Source organism: Manduca sexta, chromosome 5 (genome assembly GCF_014839805.1).
Source record: "Manduca sexta isolate Smith_Timp_Sample1 chromosome 5, JHU_Msex_v1.0, whole genome shotgun sequence".
Classification (NCBI taxonomy): domain Eukaryota; kingdom Metazoa; phylum Arthropoda; class Insecta; order Lepidoptera; family Sphingidae; genus Manduca; species Manduca sexta.
Window position 1 is genome coordinate 9,806,448 of NC_051119.1, and position 17,515 is coordinate 9,823,962.

The 17,515-nt window shown below is 33.4% G+C and overlaps 2 protein-coding genes across 5 annotated transcripts in view; both read right to left on the reverse strand.

The window, feature by feature from the left end:
• Positions 1 to 17,515, reverse strand: part of LOC119188353 — a 19,190-nt gene continuing 1,675 nt past the window's right edge. Inside the window, exons 1-2 of one of the 2 annotated variants that reach the window (XM_030177154.2) lie at positions 7,589 to 7,716; positions 1 to 4,624 (exon numbers count right to left, since the gene is read on the reverse strand). In XM_030177154.2, the coding sequence (XP_030033014.1) occupies positions 1,060 to 4,614 (3,555 nt within the window). In that variant the 5' untranslated portion in view covers positions 4,615 to 4,624; positions 7,589 to 7,716 and the 3' untranslated portion in view covers positions 1 to 1,059. Of the gene's footprint in view, positions 4,625 to 7,588; positions 7,717 to 17,515 lie in introns of those variants that run through there. The other variant, XM_030177156.2, reaches the window with a different exon arrangement.
• The window catches only part of LOC115449360, a 22,223-nt gene continuing 16,282 nt past the window's right edge, over positions 11,575 to 17,515 (reverse strand). For all 3 annotated transcript variants that reach the window (XM_030177158.2, XM_030177159.2, XM_037444540.1), the window contains one exon: positions 11,575 to 15,646. In XM_030177158.2, the coding sequence (XP_030033018.1) occupies positions 13,610 to 15,640 (2,031 nt within the window). In that variant the 5' untranslated portion in view covers positions 15,641 to 15,646 and the 3' untranslated portion in view covers positions 11,575 to 13,609. The remainder of the gene's footprint in view (positions 15,647 to 17,515) is intronic.

Below are 17,515 nucleotides of genomic sequence, written 5' to 3' on the forward strand. Positions count from 1 at the left end.
TCCACATGAAAAGAGAGTTTTATTCCGTGCCAAAAAATACAATAACGCAAGAGTAGAACCCGCACTAGGAGAGAAGAGAAAAAAAGAGAGAGTCTAAAGCAAAGTAACAAAAAGTATGATCGGCTTAGTGATAGGCGTTAGAGAGTTATAAATGCGCCACATGCGTCAGCTGACCAACTTCCTGACGGCTGGCCGGCCGCGCGCTAAGAGGCGGAGGCAACGCGCCTCGCTCCGACCGGCGCGTGTGACGTTGGGTATTGTTAGGTGATCGCTACATATACCGCATACAGCCCACAAGCCTACAATTACCTATAGTGCGAACACGGTGTATTTAAAAACCACACCATGAAACTCATAAAAATATTTATTATATACTACCCATCTACAATTACACAGAACAGGCACACTGCGTGACGCACGTCTACGTCAGAGAACGGCCTTGTAGTGTACATTGAAAGTGAATATATGAAAAAGTTATCTTTTGCAGCGATACGCTCATGACGCGTCCTTTATAAATGTTCTAGTACAATATATTTCAAGGCTGTCCTTTTCTGTTCCTTCACTCTATCCCATCCCTTCTTCCTCCCAGGCCCTGAGACCGGATAAATACAAAAAACAATGCATAAAATGCTTTGTGACGTCTTATGCAAACGAAGGAGTGCATAAGGTAGACGCCATACCAATTGCCATCGTCATAACATAGTTTTTATCTAATAAAAATTTTAAAAAATACATACACAGTTATGCTAGACTTGATATTCGAACTATATACATTGTTAAATTAGTTACACTTTAGTGTGATATTAATAATTAAGAATACGATGTTCAAAGAGCTTTAATAGTAAATTGCATTCCTCATCTGTTTGCAAAAACCTCTTCGAGGAATTGTTTCCGTTTCGTTCAATAATTGTCTTTCTCAAATCCAAAACTAAACCGAACGATAAAACAAGTTTGTTTCAGAATAGTTTACTTATTTAAAATATAAAATGTTTATAATACAGTCAACATTATATGTTACAACCAATATATTTATAATAGAGAATAAATTTCGTAATATGTTCAAAATTCTATTAAAACCTCGTTATCTTCAAACTTCTTGTAGTAATAGTATCTGATATTGTCGTTTTCGAAGGATTTTATTTTATCTATTATCTTGTTATGTGTACACGGATCTGCTGCTTCCGTCGGCAATATTTCTAAAGCGAATTTATAAGTTTCATATTTTTCTATTTCTACCAATCTAGAGCTTACTGCGGTATATACATACTCCTCTTTGGCATTCACTTTAAAGGGCCAGTTAGATATTAAATTTCGGGCAAATGTTTCCAAAAACTCGATGATTATACTATTCGCTAATGTGTAACAGTTGTTTTCCTCCACAAATTCATTAAATAATATTGCAAATTCTTTAGCAAAGTTGTCAATGTACTGTTCAAATGCCACTAAGTTATTAGAATCGTCTTGTTCGGCCAAGGTACGTCGTGCATCAACTATAGTATTTGCGACTATGATAGTCAACCGTAAATACCAAATTGTGTCATATATCTCTGGTAGCGGCACAGCTTCTAGTAAATCTTTCAAAACTTGTTTTAATATCACAATTCCGTGTAAGCAGTAGGTTGACTCATTGTAAAATATTTTACTACTAAGGACCTCAACAAAACCAACTAAAAATCCCCGGAAGACATACATATTTGCTTGTTCAGACCTCCACGACTTTGTCGATTCTTTAACTAAAGTGTCTACAATCTCCAATTTACGTTTCAAAACTTCCTGGCTCGGTAGATACATGAGATATCTTGCAGTCAGATTCCATTTAGCGTTGAAGAAATCTCTCAGGTATGTTTCATCTAAGCGTTTCATTTGTCCCTCGTTAAACATGGTTGTAATATGCTCGCATACAATTGATTCAACCGCATCTTGCTGCATTAATTCAAAATGATCTACCATGTTCCTCAGTACGCTAGTCTTGCGGATAATCATGATATGTATATCAGGTAATGTATTCAATACCTGCCATGTACATAAAATATGATCGCCTAAGAGATGACTTGGAAGCTGTGTTTTAGTCATTTCTGTGAACAGTTCATTGTCGTCGTCTTCACGCACATCCAGAGTGAACGCTTTGAGAGTTTCATATAGTTCTTCTTGCAAGTCATTTACAATTTTTTGGTGGATTTCTTTGTACACTACCAACCTTATTGACACATTTTTCATTTTCTTCCAAATATTTGTCACTGTTATTTTTAAATCATGAATGCTGAAACACTCGAACGCCAAGCGTATGCCGTGTTTTAGTATGGAAGCTGGCGAGTTTAGCAAGAACTTGACAAATTCTCTTAACACAGCAGGTTGCAAATTAGCTGCATATGATTGAAACATTGGTAAACAGAACTTTAAATAGTCACCAACTATATACTTCTGTGTTTCTGATAAAGGAACGATAGGGCGCGACAAACATACAAATTTGCATATAGCTTTCCTGATGTACAATATTTTCCGTTCAATCTCAACGTGGTCAATTTTTGATTCAGTTGGAACATACTTGGTAACCAATCCAACTCTATCTGCGTACTCTGCTAGATGAAATAATCCGTAAACAGCAGCATCGTAGATTTCTTCACATAATTCATCTGAAGATAGTATTTTATTAAACAATTCTACAAAGTTTAGTGCTATATCAGTAGAAAAGTAAATCTTTAATTTTCTTAACAGATAAGCAAGACTGAATCTTGTTTTATTTTCAAGTTTTTTATTGAGTAATGTAATTTTGGATACTACTATAGATGCATCCTTTTTTAAATCTTTCATCAGGACAAATTGTGTGAGGGGAATTTCTTCTTCCTTTAACAAACTGTTATCCTTGTATTCCTCGCGGTCTAGTGCGACAAATTCCATAACTATATCTGGAATATCTTTTTTAGGCTTATCATACTGAATCATTAGCTCCAATAGACTGTGTATATATTTTCTAACACCCAATTTAACGTTTTCATCGTAGTTTTCAATGTTGAACTCATTTATTTTTTGTAAATAGTAATTACTCATGTAATTATAGATAATCTCAACATTTTCTGAAGGCAATTTGTCAGTTTGCTGTTTTAATAAATTTAAATTTAATCTTCCATCAATATGCTGCTTTAGAGCGTTATGTAGTTCTATTTTATGAACGATAGCATAAACTATGGCGATTAACTTATATTCTGCCTTGCAGCTATAGGTATTCCTATTGTCGTAAACATCCATGCTGTGTAAAATTTTATTGAATGCCTGCCAACAATTCTCATCGAATTTATGGTAGCTATGGGTACTTAAAACTTTTTCAATAAACTTAACTTTATTACGTATCATTTCGTTAACAAATCTTTGATAGTAATAATTAAACAACGTTTCTAATTCGCGGTCTGACTGTGCGCTGCTGACTAGCACATTGACAATATCGATCCTGATATCAGCATTAGCAGCAACTAATATGTATTTTTTGAGAGGCTCAAATGCTTTGTCAAACGATACAAACTCGAACCATTTGAAATCTTGACCATGACCAAAATGCTCAAGACCAGACTCTACATGTTCCAGGGCCCAAGCTTCTCTCTCTGCATTTGTCATTAATTTGTACAAACCAGCATAATAAAACTCCATACTCATTTCAAATTCTTTTTCCGGGTGGTGCTTAATAAAGACCTCTTTTAGGTAATGTAGCCTTGTTTCTAGCGGAATTACCTCTAGTATAAACTCATATTCTCTATAAAAGTCCCAGAATGTGTAAAAAGATATTATATTTGTAACATATTTTTTTACTTCGTCTGCGGTACTATATTTTACTAGCATTTTTCTATTAAGCATACTTAGGTACAATTTTGTGTGGCAAAACAGCCTGTTTCTGTGGTTTTTCATTATATGTTTAGAAAGTCGTAATCCAAACCTTTGACTACATGGCCAAGTTAATTTATGTTTAAACATATATTTCTCAACAAGATCCAGATATTTAACATCCGACACAGAATACAGGTAGCTCAGCAGTTTTAGTAAATTACAAACTTCGTTTTCGTTTACTTCATCTAACACAGTTCTAGCTACAGTGAATGAATCACCAACAATGTTTACCATGTCCTTGACAGCGATAAATATATGGTGGTCTTTAATCACCTCTACTTTCTTTGATTCTGGAGCATACCACAGAAACTTGAGAGCTATTTCCGGTAATTTCATTTTTATACAGTAAGAGCAGAACAGAGCTGCTCGATCACTGTTGGTCATGTGCTGAGATATCAGCTTTAAAAATTTCCTTCTCATCTTAAATGGCATTTCTGGGAAGACATGTTGTTCCAGGTAATCTGGATTGACAATGTGGGCAAACTCTTCTTGATAAAGCCATTGACATTTTAATGCTCTGGTGATATACACGCTGTCTCCGCACTTGAGGGTCTCGATAATGTAGTCTAATTCTTTTTTCTTGTTTGCCAAGTCTATTTTAAACAGTCTGTCAATGTCAGTCTTCTCATTTTGTAATTTGAATTCATCAAACGACACACCATTTGTTACTGCTTGATTCACCTTGGTGTTCAGCTCCCGATGTCTCTCATTTAGACTGTTCCCAGTCAATATAATCATGTTGATGGATCTGAAAAAAAAAAGATAATTTCATCAATGTTTGATTCAACTACTAGCGGCATACTTCGATTGTAGTAATAGATTCTAACAATTTCAGGTTCAAGTATCAACCAGGCCACTAAAATTTGTATTTAAATTGCCCAGGATTAAAGTTGGCATCTAATATGGTAATCTGCTTGCATTCTATAAGGTCATGTGCTCGATATGACTTAACTTTAATTGAACTAGGTACACCTCCTCTTACCACTTTAAAGACAAAATCTGTGATCGTATATTGTTACGAACATATCCTTATAAAATTTCAACTAACATAATCACAGATATAGTTGATTTTACACAGAAAAATGTTTTTTTGTTTTTATTTAAAGGTTTCCCAACAGCTTAGATATTGATAGATGCAATTATATACAAAGAAAGCTATAAGGTATTGTGGCTGATATATGTACCAATAATAGGTGCACACAGCATTTACCAATAGGGTATTACACTCTTTTTTGAAAAGTGTCTCAAATTAATAATTCTAGTGATAAAATACCACTAGAAATTTTATAAAAAAAAGTATTCAATCAATAAATGCCATTAAAATACATTTAAATATTACATTTTAAATTTTCCCGCGTAAATAAACGAAAACGCTAGAAGCCAAGTTGCTGACGTCATCTCGACAGTAAACATCAAGTAACAACGCTGTGCATAGAGAAAGAGGAAATTATTACAATTAAAAGGAGCTACTATCCTTATCATTGGTGTGTTGTTTCTGAATTTAAGAATTTAGAATACTAGTGTAAAAACGCCAAAAAAATGTGGATTCAAGTGTCAACTGATATAATTATGAGGAAAACTTGGTTACAACTTACGAGAAAAGATCCAAATTTATTGTCCGAAAAATTTGTCTATTTCAATAAATTAGAAATAGTGAACGCGTATTGACACTTTAAGTTGTTTACTGCCTTGATGACGTCATGTCATGGCGGCACTCGTTTCGCATATTTGTAAAACAGATTAAAAAAGTCAAAACTTTGAAATGAATTAAAAAATTTAAATTGGTTGTATTGTAAAAAATTATTTTATAATTTTATGAACTGAAACTATTATTTTCCGATTGCTTTTTGATTAAACTATATTATTCATGTATTTATGGAATTTTTCTCACATACACTAAAATACCCTATTATGTAACATATTGTGTAAACAGAAAACATATAATAGTAAAGAAAAATATACTGAAAAAAATACAAATAAAAAAAAAATCTTATTTATGAATATGTTTCGACAATTTACTTATAGGCATTTAATTTGTCGTGAAATATATCTAGATTTTTTACGCCCTTATGCGCAAGGTGGTTCTGACAATTGGTGAAATTACCCCAATATTAGTATTGCAATATGGAATGTGAAAAGTTCTAAACATGAGAAACCTGGGTATATTGTGTGGAACATTAAAACTAATTTTGTGTAAAATATCAATCTTGCTGTGAATTATTGTATGTATAAACTTCAAATCACTTAATAACCGCTAATTATGTAATGTATCCATGCCAAAATATTTAAGTCTATTGTAATAAGTGGATCTATGGGAAAAACAAGAACAAAAAAATGCAAGGTGCCTTGTAAATGAACGCTGTATGCCTTCAATTCTTTGCGAATGGACACTGTATATAGGATTCCATACTACATTCAAATATTCAAAATTACTTCTTACAAGAGCATTATACAGAATGATTTTGTGTTTGGTTTTCTAAATTGAAATGTCTTTCTCCTTATGAACCCTAGTATTTGAGCAGATTGTTTTACTATTTTGTCTATATGAGTAGTAAATCTCAATTTATTATCAAGTATAACACCCAAATGGCGTATTTCATTGACTTCAGTTACAACTGCATTGTTAATATAATATACAGAATGTTTAGAATCTTTCCTGTGAATTTTATATGAAAACATTTGGAACTATTAACATTCATTTTGTTAGCAGTACACCACTTAATGATGCCATCTATGTCTTTTTGAATTAACAATATATCAGATAAGGTATTGATAGTCTTATAGATTTTAAGATTGTCGGCAAACAATGAGCATTTACAATGCTTAATTACTGTAATGATGTCATCTATAAATATTAGGACCAACTTAGGCCCAAGAACAGAACCCTGTGGAACACCATAGTTAGAAAAATAGATGTTAGACTCATATTCTTTTACAACCTCTGTTTGAGGTCTATTGGCTAGATAAGTTTTGAACCAATTAAGTAAGGGGCCGAAAATTCCTACAGTATTCATTTTTTTTTATTATAATACAGTGATTGACAGTAACAAATGCACTACTGATCAGTGTATACCGCATCAACCTGCCGTTGTTATCCAAATAAGAGGACAAGTCTGATACAAATGATACTAGATTACTATTGACTGAACAACAACTATGTTTGATAACATATATTATCAAATTATATTTAGTAGATTATTCTGGCAATATGATTCATTTTTATCTGTATTACTAATACTGCCCACTCTGATATATTACAGGTACACATGCCTCGCACAGCCTTGCCCCCCTCCCCACCAACTGTGCCTACCCTTTAATCCAAACTTATGAGACAATGCACACGTGAACGGCGCACAACTATTAAGTGAATTCCTAAACTGTTACAAGCTCACAAAATTAATCAAAATGTAGCGGTTTATGCTATAAAATTGTGTTGCAGTTAAGTAGGAAACATCACAATAATACCAAAATCACTTTCCAGCGATAAGATCACCACTATTTCATAAGCTTTATTTAATCAATTCCATGACGAATAAACGTAGGTGTTTGGTTTACTTAGAAGTAGGTATCTAATCGAAACGAAAATAGTGATTCATACTCTAAATGTATGGGTGACCTAACACACAAACTAGGAAAAGAAATATTTATTATTACGCTAGCACAAAATTTTATGAAAAACCATAGTCTATAACATATAATATTAATGGTTTACCTTAATTACATGTATTTTATGAGTAATAATTATAACCGGCAACTTCTGCATTCACCAAAGCAGTACACAACTCGAGGAAATAGTATAATGTACACAACTGTGGAATTGACATGAGTAAATGGCCATAGAGTAAGTAATATACTATGTAAGAAGAGGCGGCACTTAGTACATTGATTTTGAGCTCACGCACATATACAAGAGCTCAGTTTAGGTAAGATTTTATACCAACGTTAGACATAAAAACGCCGCAAAGCTGTTAACTTACTACAAATCGGTTCATCTAGGGACGTTCGATATTCGATCGATAATATGATATAGATAATTTTATATCAATAAAAATTGCTGACCATATCTCTTACACAGGTATATATGTGGGGAATATCTGATCGTATTTCAAGATAATTATTAAAAGTTTTTGCAAGCGTATCCGATTTTCGGTGCATAAGAGAAAGGAAAAAGTGCTTTCCCTCTCCCTCGCGTGCGATGGTGGATACGGCAGACGCTCAGGCGTGCGCGCAACCGTGTAATTAAAAATTAATTGGGGCAAAAGCAAAGACTTTCAGTGGCTTCCATTATTTTTATTTGACCCTCATCCCTACATATATGTAATGATTTTATTTTTAATTTAGAATATTAATGTCCACCATTTTTAATAATTTCTTTTAACAAATGATTATTACAAAACACACAATAAAATTAAATAAAAGTTATAATAATAAAAGTCAGAGGTTTGTGCCCTTGGGATTTGAACATGCGCACATTCGTCTCGGCAGTCCGTTTCACAACCGACTAGGCTATCGCCGCTTTATTATTTTCTTATGTATAAATTATACATAGTGTTTTATAGGTCTCTTACTCAAAAATTCATTACAGTCCAATATTCCGTTGTTTATTTAAAAAAAAATACATAGAAATTGAACAGTATGGTCTTTTTCTAACGAACAATTGATGATTACAATTATTCCAGAGTCAAATTCATAGATTTCGCAAGTGCCTTTTTTGATTACCTAGTTCTTTTCTCCATTGTTACACACAAAATAAATAAAATACACAAATGTACCTAAACACAATTGGAGTCAATATCTGGGAATAATAAGAGTCACTTTTTCGCAAACAAACACGATATAAATTCCATAACGAAAAATACACACGAAACGGAGGAGCAGGCTCAACTCAACGCATTCGGAAGAAAACTTAAGTTATTATTGAACAAAATCGCAATTATAAAGAATATACAAATAAAGTCCAACAATAGAGTCTGTCATACGAGTCGTGTCACAGAAATAAATTGGCAAATTCAAAAAAATCTAAGCTTTGCAATCCCGTGAAGAATAAATAGATGAGTTAATTCAAAATTATTTAAAGTATAATAATTATTTTAACAATCTTAAGTAAAAATATTAGTCATTTCATGTTTACATTGGGTCATAAAATATATTTTTTTTTAATTTGCCGCCAAACTTTCTGTGCCAGGACTAGCGAGTCGTGGAATTTGTTAGAGACTCAATAATGGCGGCCATTTGTCAGCTATCATGAGCGCCAACATCTTTTTAGATTTTTAGATTCGTTATGTTGGTACTAGATGATACCTAAAGTCTTCTCAACCAAAACTAAGCTCTATATGGCGGTAATAAAGATAAATAATTATTCTTAGAAACCCTGACATAAACAACATTATGCAAAATGTTTTGTCCTCCTCATAGTTCACACCGATGATAAAAGAGTATAGAGGATGACCGGTATGGTGTCGTGACATGCGGCACTTTGAATGCATAAAATGGCGCCGACTCCGCCCCTTACAATAGTGATATGCTAGTACCGAAAATTTTGTATCGACATCGAAGAATTAAAAGAGAGATAAACAAGCCCAAAAAAAGATCAAATACAAAATGGGTTAGGTTCTACCATAATATAACAAACCATAATATAAACTTACCAAACTGAAACTTATTTAAAAGTAACAATTGTTAATGAAAGCAGTACTTGTTGTGACAAACATCCAGTTGTGTTTGATTCATTTTGTATATTTGTATGTTGCACTATTCCTTGATAAAAAGTAAAGTTACAGATTAGGATATTTACTTAATACATGATAAATGTAATAAGATAGCATAGCCAGCAATTATTTGGTTGATATTATTTTATAATTAGTTATTATGCTCTTTGATCGAGAAACACAACTATGTCTCAGTAAAACTAAAATCAATGAGCGTAAAGATGGTGGTTAAGATAATCAATTATAATAATTATTTTCAATAACAACAATATGATTATTTATCTAGTTCCATGCATGCAAATGTTGCTTGTAACATTAGACCGCCAATTTTAAAAATATATCTTATCTTACATTTCATCTTTATGTTGTTTCTTTTATGTTTCATTGGTTATGCAATAACAATTCTAATTTTATTCGTAGAAATACTTATATTAAAGTAATATTACTATTAGGTGAAGTATAATAATCATGACTATTTTACTTGCCGGGAATATTGTTGGAAAACAGTTATCCTTTACTGGCGGTACTTTTAACGTGTGGTTTATGCATTTCTTCTCAAAATGCAAAGAACGAATAACGTGTAGGATTCCAATCACATCGCCCAATATTCTCAATACATTTTGCCCTGGTTTTAAATTTTTTTGTTAATTCAGTCAACGAGCAATTCTCGCCGCAAAGAATAATGATGTACCTACACGCACTGAATTTCACCATTCAATCAAAAATCGATGGCGATTTGGTGACATACAAATCCGTTGATTCCATAACAAATCCCGATGATGTAGCAACTTATCCAACGGAGTTTTTGAACTCTCTGGAGTTACCAGGATTTCCACCATATAACTTGCAACTCAAAGTTGGTTCAGTTATTATGATATTGTGTAATTTGAATCCACCGCGACTTTGCAACGGTACTCGACTTGCGGTGAAAAGACTTATGCCGAATTTGATTGAGGCAACCATTTTTAACGGAAAGTACGCAGGTGAAGATGTATGTATTCCTCGAATACCAATGATTCCGACTGATCTTCCGTTTGACTTCAAACGATTGCAATTTCCGGTTCGCCTTGCGTTCGCAATGACAATTAACAAGTTGCAAGGCCAATCGCTTAGTGTTTGCGGGATAAATTTAGAAAATCATTGTTTTTCACATGGGCAGCTATACGTTGCGTGTTCACGAGTTGGGAAACCATTCGCTTTGTTTGTGTTAACGTCAGACCAAAAAACAAAAAATGTGGTTTACCAAAGAGCACTTCAATGAAACGGATAATTTGCAGACACGTATAACGCTTCGATTCAGTATTTACTTTGGATTCACTTTCATTTTTTACTTAGAGAAGTTCAACTAAATTACACTTCATTTTTGTAATCGAAATGAATTCATTACTGTTGTGATATTAAATAAAAATTTTCATTTTCAAATATAAAACAAATTTAATCCCCAAACGTAATGTTACAAAAAACGAAGCCATCTGGTGGCGAAACGGAGTTCGCCGGGTTTGTCAGTTCTATATATATTCGTACGTATGTAAGAAGAAGACTAAACCAAAACACAACTAATGTATTTCGCACGCAATACGACTATCACGACGAAAATTTACGCCTCTGCCTACCCCTGATAGGGGGAAAAGGTGTCATGCTATTTGTATAAGTATATGACAAGTGCACTCAACCAAACCCAACGCAAAACCATCACTAAAAATGTCACAAGAAAGCAAAATTCGCGATTTCGTTTACTTGGACGACATAATTATTCTAGTTTTTTTAGACCAAACCAAACTACTGAAATTATATTGAAAAAAAATGTATGGGATCAATCTAGAGAGATATTCTTTCGAATAAAAAAAGATTTTTCCAAATCAGTTCATAAATGACCGAGTTCTGAGGTAACAAACAAAAAAAAATCACGTCGATTTGATAACCGCCTCTTTTTTTTGAAGTCGGTTAATTAATTATCTTTATGCAAATCCGAAAAAAAATACAAACGATAAAACAAGTTACTTTCAGAAGAGTTTATTTAAAATATAAAATGTTTACAAAACGGTCTACACTATACAAGGTCGTGTGTTGTGTTACTAAATGAAACCACTTACTCATTCTCATCTTCAGCTTTTCTGACATTGAGCCAAAAATCATCCATTAATAATTTATTACGAATATTTTCACCAAAAACATTGGTTTTAGATTTCAGATTTTTGATGATTTTGTAGTTTTAATACGAATATGGCGTGTGCGTTAGTGTATTTCTGACTGAAAGTATGATGTAGTCGCTACGACGAATTCTCTTAGAGAGGTAGTACTGGCATTAGGACGCGTAAAATTAAAATTACTTTTTAGCAATATTTATTTTGTTCCAAACTTACAATTTTTATTTCATTCCGTGTTATTTCCAAGTAGATAAGAATGTGGTTTTCCTTAGTAACGCAATGTCAAAATTACCCTGTATGTATAACCAATATATGTATATTGTATAGTTCGGAATTAATTTCGTTACGCAGTTTAATCCAATATCGTAATTTCATCAATATCAACTTCAAACTTCTTGTAGCAATGGTATCTGATGTTGTTGTTGTCGAACGATTTTATTTTATCTATTATCTTGTTATGTGTACACGAATCTTTTACTCCAGTTGGCAATAGTTCTAAAGCGAATTTATAAGTTTCATATTCTTCTATTTCGACCAATCTGGAGCATATTGCAGTAAATATATACTCCTCTTTGGCATTCACTTCGAAGGGCCCGTGAGATATTAAATTGCGGGAAAACGTTTCCAAAATGTTGGCAATTGTCCTAAATGCTAATGTGTAACACTTATTTTCCCCAGCAAATTCATTAAATAATCTTGCGAATTCTTCAGCAAAGTTATCAATGTACTGTTCAAATGCCACAAAGTTACTAGAATCGTCTTGTTCGGCCAAGGTACGTCGTGCATCAACTATAGTATTTGCGACTATAATACTCAACCGTAAATACCAAATTGTGTCATATATCTCTACTAGCGGCACCGCTTCTAGTATATCTTTCAATACTTGTTTTAGTAACACAACTCCGTGTAAGCAGTAGTTTAACTCGTTGTAACATATTTTGTTCCCAAGGATCTCAACAAAACGAACCAAAAATCCCCGAAAAACATACTTATTTACTTTTTCAGACTTCCACAACTTAATAGATTCTTTGACTAAAGTTTCGACAATCTCCAATTTACTTTTCAAAACTTCCTGGCTCGGTAGATACATGAGATATGTTGCAGTCAGATTCCATTTAGCGTTGAAGAATTCTTTCATGTGTATTTCCTCTTCGACTTTCATTTGTCCCTCTTTTAACATGGTTGTAATATGTTTGCATACAATTGATTCAACCACATCTTCCTGTATTAATTCAAGATGATCTACCATGTTCCTCAGTACGGCAGTCTTGCGCGTGATCATGATCTTTTTATCAGGTAAAGTATTCAATACCTGCCATGTACATAAAATATGATCGCCTAAGAGATGACTTGGAAGCTGTATTTTGGTCATTTCTGTGAACAGTTCGTCATCGTCGTCTTCACGCACATCCAGAGTGAACGCTTTGAGAGTTTCATATAGTTCGTTTTGCAAATCATTTACAATTTTTTGGTAGATTTGCTTGTACATTACCAACCTTAATGATACATTTTTTGTTTTCTTCCAAATACCCAGCAATGTTATTTTTAAATCATGAATGCTGAAACACTTAAACGCTAAGCGTATGCCGTGTTTTTGTATGGACGTTGGCGAGTTTAGCAAGAACTTGACAAATTCCTTTAATACAGCAGGTTGCAAATTAGCTGCATATGATTGAAACATTGGTAAACAGAACTTTAAATAGTCACCAACTATATACCTCTGTGTTTCTGATAAAGGAACGATAGGGCGTGACAAACATACAAATTTACATATAGCTTTCCTAATGTACAATATTTTCCGTTCAATCTCAACATGGTCTATTTTTGATTCAGTTGGAACATATTTGGTAACCAATCCAACTCTATCTGCATACTCTGCTAGATGAAATAATCCGTAAACAGCAGCATCATAAGTTTCTTCACATAATTATCTGAAGATAGTATTTTATTAAACAATTCCAAAAATGTTTGTGCTATATCAGTAGAAAAGTAAATTCTTATCTTCCTGAGCAGATTTGCAAGATTGAATCTCGTTCTATTTTCAAGATTTTTGTTGAGTAATGTTATTTTGGATACTACTGTAGAAGCATCCTTTTTTAAATCTTTCATCAGGTCAAATTCTGTGTGGGGGATTTCTTCTTCTCTTAATAAATCGTTATCCTTGTATTCCTCGCGGTCTAGTGCGACAAATTTCATGACTATATCTGGAATATCTTTTTTAGGCTTTTCATATCGAATCATTAGTTCCAATAGAATGTGTATATATTTTCTAACACCAAATTTAACGTTTTCATCATAGTTTTCAATATTGAACTCATTTATTTTTTGTAAATAGTAATTATTTATGTAATTATAGACAATCTCAACATTCTCTGCAATCAATTTGTCAGTTAGCTGTTTAAATAAGTACAAATTCAATCCATCATCAATATGCTGCTTTAGAGCGTCATGAAGTTCTATTTTGTGAATGATAGCATAAACTATCGCGACTAACTTATATTCCGCTCTGCAGCTATAGGTGTTCTTAGTGTCGTAAACATCCATGCTGTGTAAAATTTTATTGAATGCTTGCCAGCAATTCTCATCGAATTTATGATAGCTATGGGTAATTAAAACTTGGTCAATAAACTTTTCCTTATTACTTATCATTTCGTTAACAAATCTTTGATAGTAATAATTAAACAACGTTTCTAATTCGCGGTCTGACTGCGCGCTGCTGACTAGCACATTGACAATATCGATCCTGATATCAGCATTAGCAGCAACTAATATGTATTTTTTGAGAGGCTCAAATCCTTTCTCGAACGATACAAACTCGTACCATTTGAAATCTTGACCATGACCGAAATGCTCAAGACCAGACTCTACATGTTCCAGGGCCCAAGCTTCTCTCTCTGCATTTGTCATTAGTTTGTACAAACCAGCGTAATAAAAATCCATACTCATTTCAAATTCTTGTCCTGGGTAGTGCTTAGTAAAAACCTCTTTTAGGTAGTGTAGCCTTGTTTCTAGCGGAATCACCTCTAGTATAAACTCATATTCCCTATAAAAGTCCCAGAATGTGAAAAAAGATATATTCGTTACATATTTTTTTACATCTTCTCCTGTACTATATTTTACTAGCATTTTTACATTAAGCATACTTAGGTACAATTTTGTGTGGCAAAACAGTCTGTTTTTGTGGTTTTTCATTATATGTTTAGAAAGTCGCAATCCGAAACATTCATTACATGGCCAAGTTAATTTATGTTTAAACATATATTTCTCAACAAGATCCAGATATTTAACATCAGACACAGAATACAGGTACCTAAACAGTTTTAGTAAATTACAAACTTCGTATTCGTTTACTTCATCTAACACAGTTGTAGCTAAAGTGAATGAATCACCAACAATGTTTACCATATCCTTGACAGAGATAAATATATGGTGGCCTTTAATCACCTCTACTTTCTTTGATTCTGGAGCATACCACAGAAACTTGAGAGCTATTTCCGGTAATTTCATTATTATACAGTAAGAGCAGAACAGAGCTGCTCGATCACTATTGTTCATGTTTTGAGATATCAGCTTTAAAAATTTCCTTCTCATCTTAAATGGCATTTCGGGGAAGACGTGTTGTTCCAGGTAATCTGGATTGACAATGTGGGCAAACTCTTCTTGATAAAGCCATTGACATTTTAATGCTCTGGTGATATACACGCTGTCTCCGCACTTGAGGGTCTCGATAATGTAGTCTAATTCTTTTTTCTTGTTTGCCAAGTCTATTTTAAACAGTCTGTCAATGTCAGTCTTCTCATTTTGTAATTTGAATTCATCAAACGACAAACCATTTGTTACTGCTTGATTCACTTTGGTGTTCAGCTCCCGATGTCTCTCATTTAGACTATTCCCAGTTAATACAATCATGTTGATCTGAAAAAAAAAATTAGATAATTTCCTCAATGTTCGATTCATGTACTAGTTGCATACTTCGATTGTAGAAGTAGATTGTAATAATTTCAGGTTCAAGACTCAACCAGGTAACTAAAATTTGTATTTAAATTGCCCAGGATTAAAGTTGGCATCTGATATGGCAATCTGCCCGCATAGGTACTATAAGGGTATGTGTTTGATATAACTTAATTGAACTAAGTACAGCTCTGCTTACCACTTTATAGGACAAAATCTGTGAAAGTATATTGTTACGAACATATCCTTATTAAATTTAACTAACATAATCACAGGTATAGTTGATTTTACATAGATTTTTTTTTATTTTTTATTATTATGAAGGTATACATACCAACAGCATACATATTGATACATGCAATTATATACAAACAAAGCTATAAGGTATTGTGGCTGATATATATGACAATAACAGGTGCACACAGCATTTACAAATTATACAGGGTGTTCCAGAAAGTAGTGTCAAGCGGAGGTCCAGAGATAGAGCACCCCTTGGGCTATCCGAATCATCCCCATGTATTTTCATAGTTTTCGAGTTATGAATATTTTTCTGAATTTTGGAGAATTTTCAATTTGAACAATTAAATCCTACCTTTTTAAAACGGTAAAAGACTTATTCGAGATTTTTTTGTTGTTACTATTTTCATTAGTTGTACTTTTTTGCTAAAAATAATCAGCTTCGTAATTTTAATGAAAATTATGAATATGTTGGTGTAAAGTGAAAAACTTGCGTTCTTTGAATTAAAACACAGCGAGGTGGAAAATTCTTAAAATTTGCCATCAGATTATAATTATTATTTTTTGACTTCTCATCGCTCCTAAGGTTAATTAGTTTGTAAACAAACCGAAAATGACTGCAAGAAAGCTATAAGTTAAACATTTGGCTTATTTTTGTGTTTAATTTCAATTAATTTTGCATGATTCATTCTTGTGGTTTAAAGTTTGTAAACGTTGGTGTAACTCTTTTACCTGCGATTACAATGGGCCAAGGGGATAAGAGACCGAATTATTGCTATCTCTCTGCCTGAAAATTCCTACAGTATTCAGTTTTTTTATTAGAATGCTGTACCTAACAGTATCAAACACACTATTGGTCAGTGTATACCGCATCAACCTGCCGTTGTTATCCAAATCAGAGGACAAGTCTGATACAAATGATACTAGATTACTATTGACTGAACAACAACTATGTTTGATAACATATATTATCAAATTATATTTAGTAGATTATTCTGGCAATATGATTCATTTTTATCTGTATTACTAATACTGCCCACTCTGATATATTACAGGTACACATGCCTCGCACAGCCTTGCCCCCCTCCCCACCAACTGTGCCTACCCTTTAATCCAAACTTATAAAGCAAAGTAGCAAAGCAAACTTATCAGCTTGACTAGTGTGGTATGTAAAGTAATGGAAAAAATTATAGTTAAGCATATCAGACACTTCTTTGCCAACCACCAAATTATACCTGAGCAACAACATGGTTTCTGCCCGCATCGCTCCACAGTGTCCAATTTGCTTGCATGCCTATCATCCTGGACTAAACACTTCAATAAAAAAGAGCCCATCGACGTAATATACCTAGACTACGAAAAAGCTTTTGACAAGGTCCCAACTAGAAGACTTCTACACAAACTAGAGTTTGTGGGAATACGTGGGAAATTATTAACATGGATTGAGGCATTCCTACGAGACAGAACCCTGCGGGTGAGAGTGGGTGACACAATGTCTGAACACCGAGCAATACACAGTGGCGTGCCACAGGGTTCAGTTCTGGGCCCAGTGCTGTATATACTGTACACCTTTGATCTTCCACAACACTTAAAATG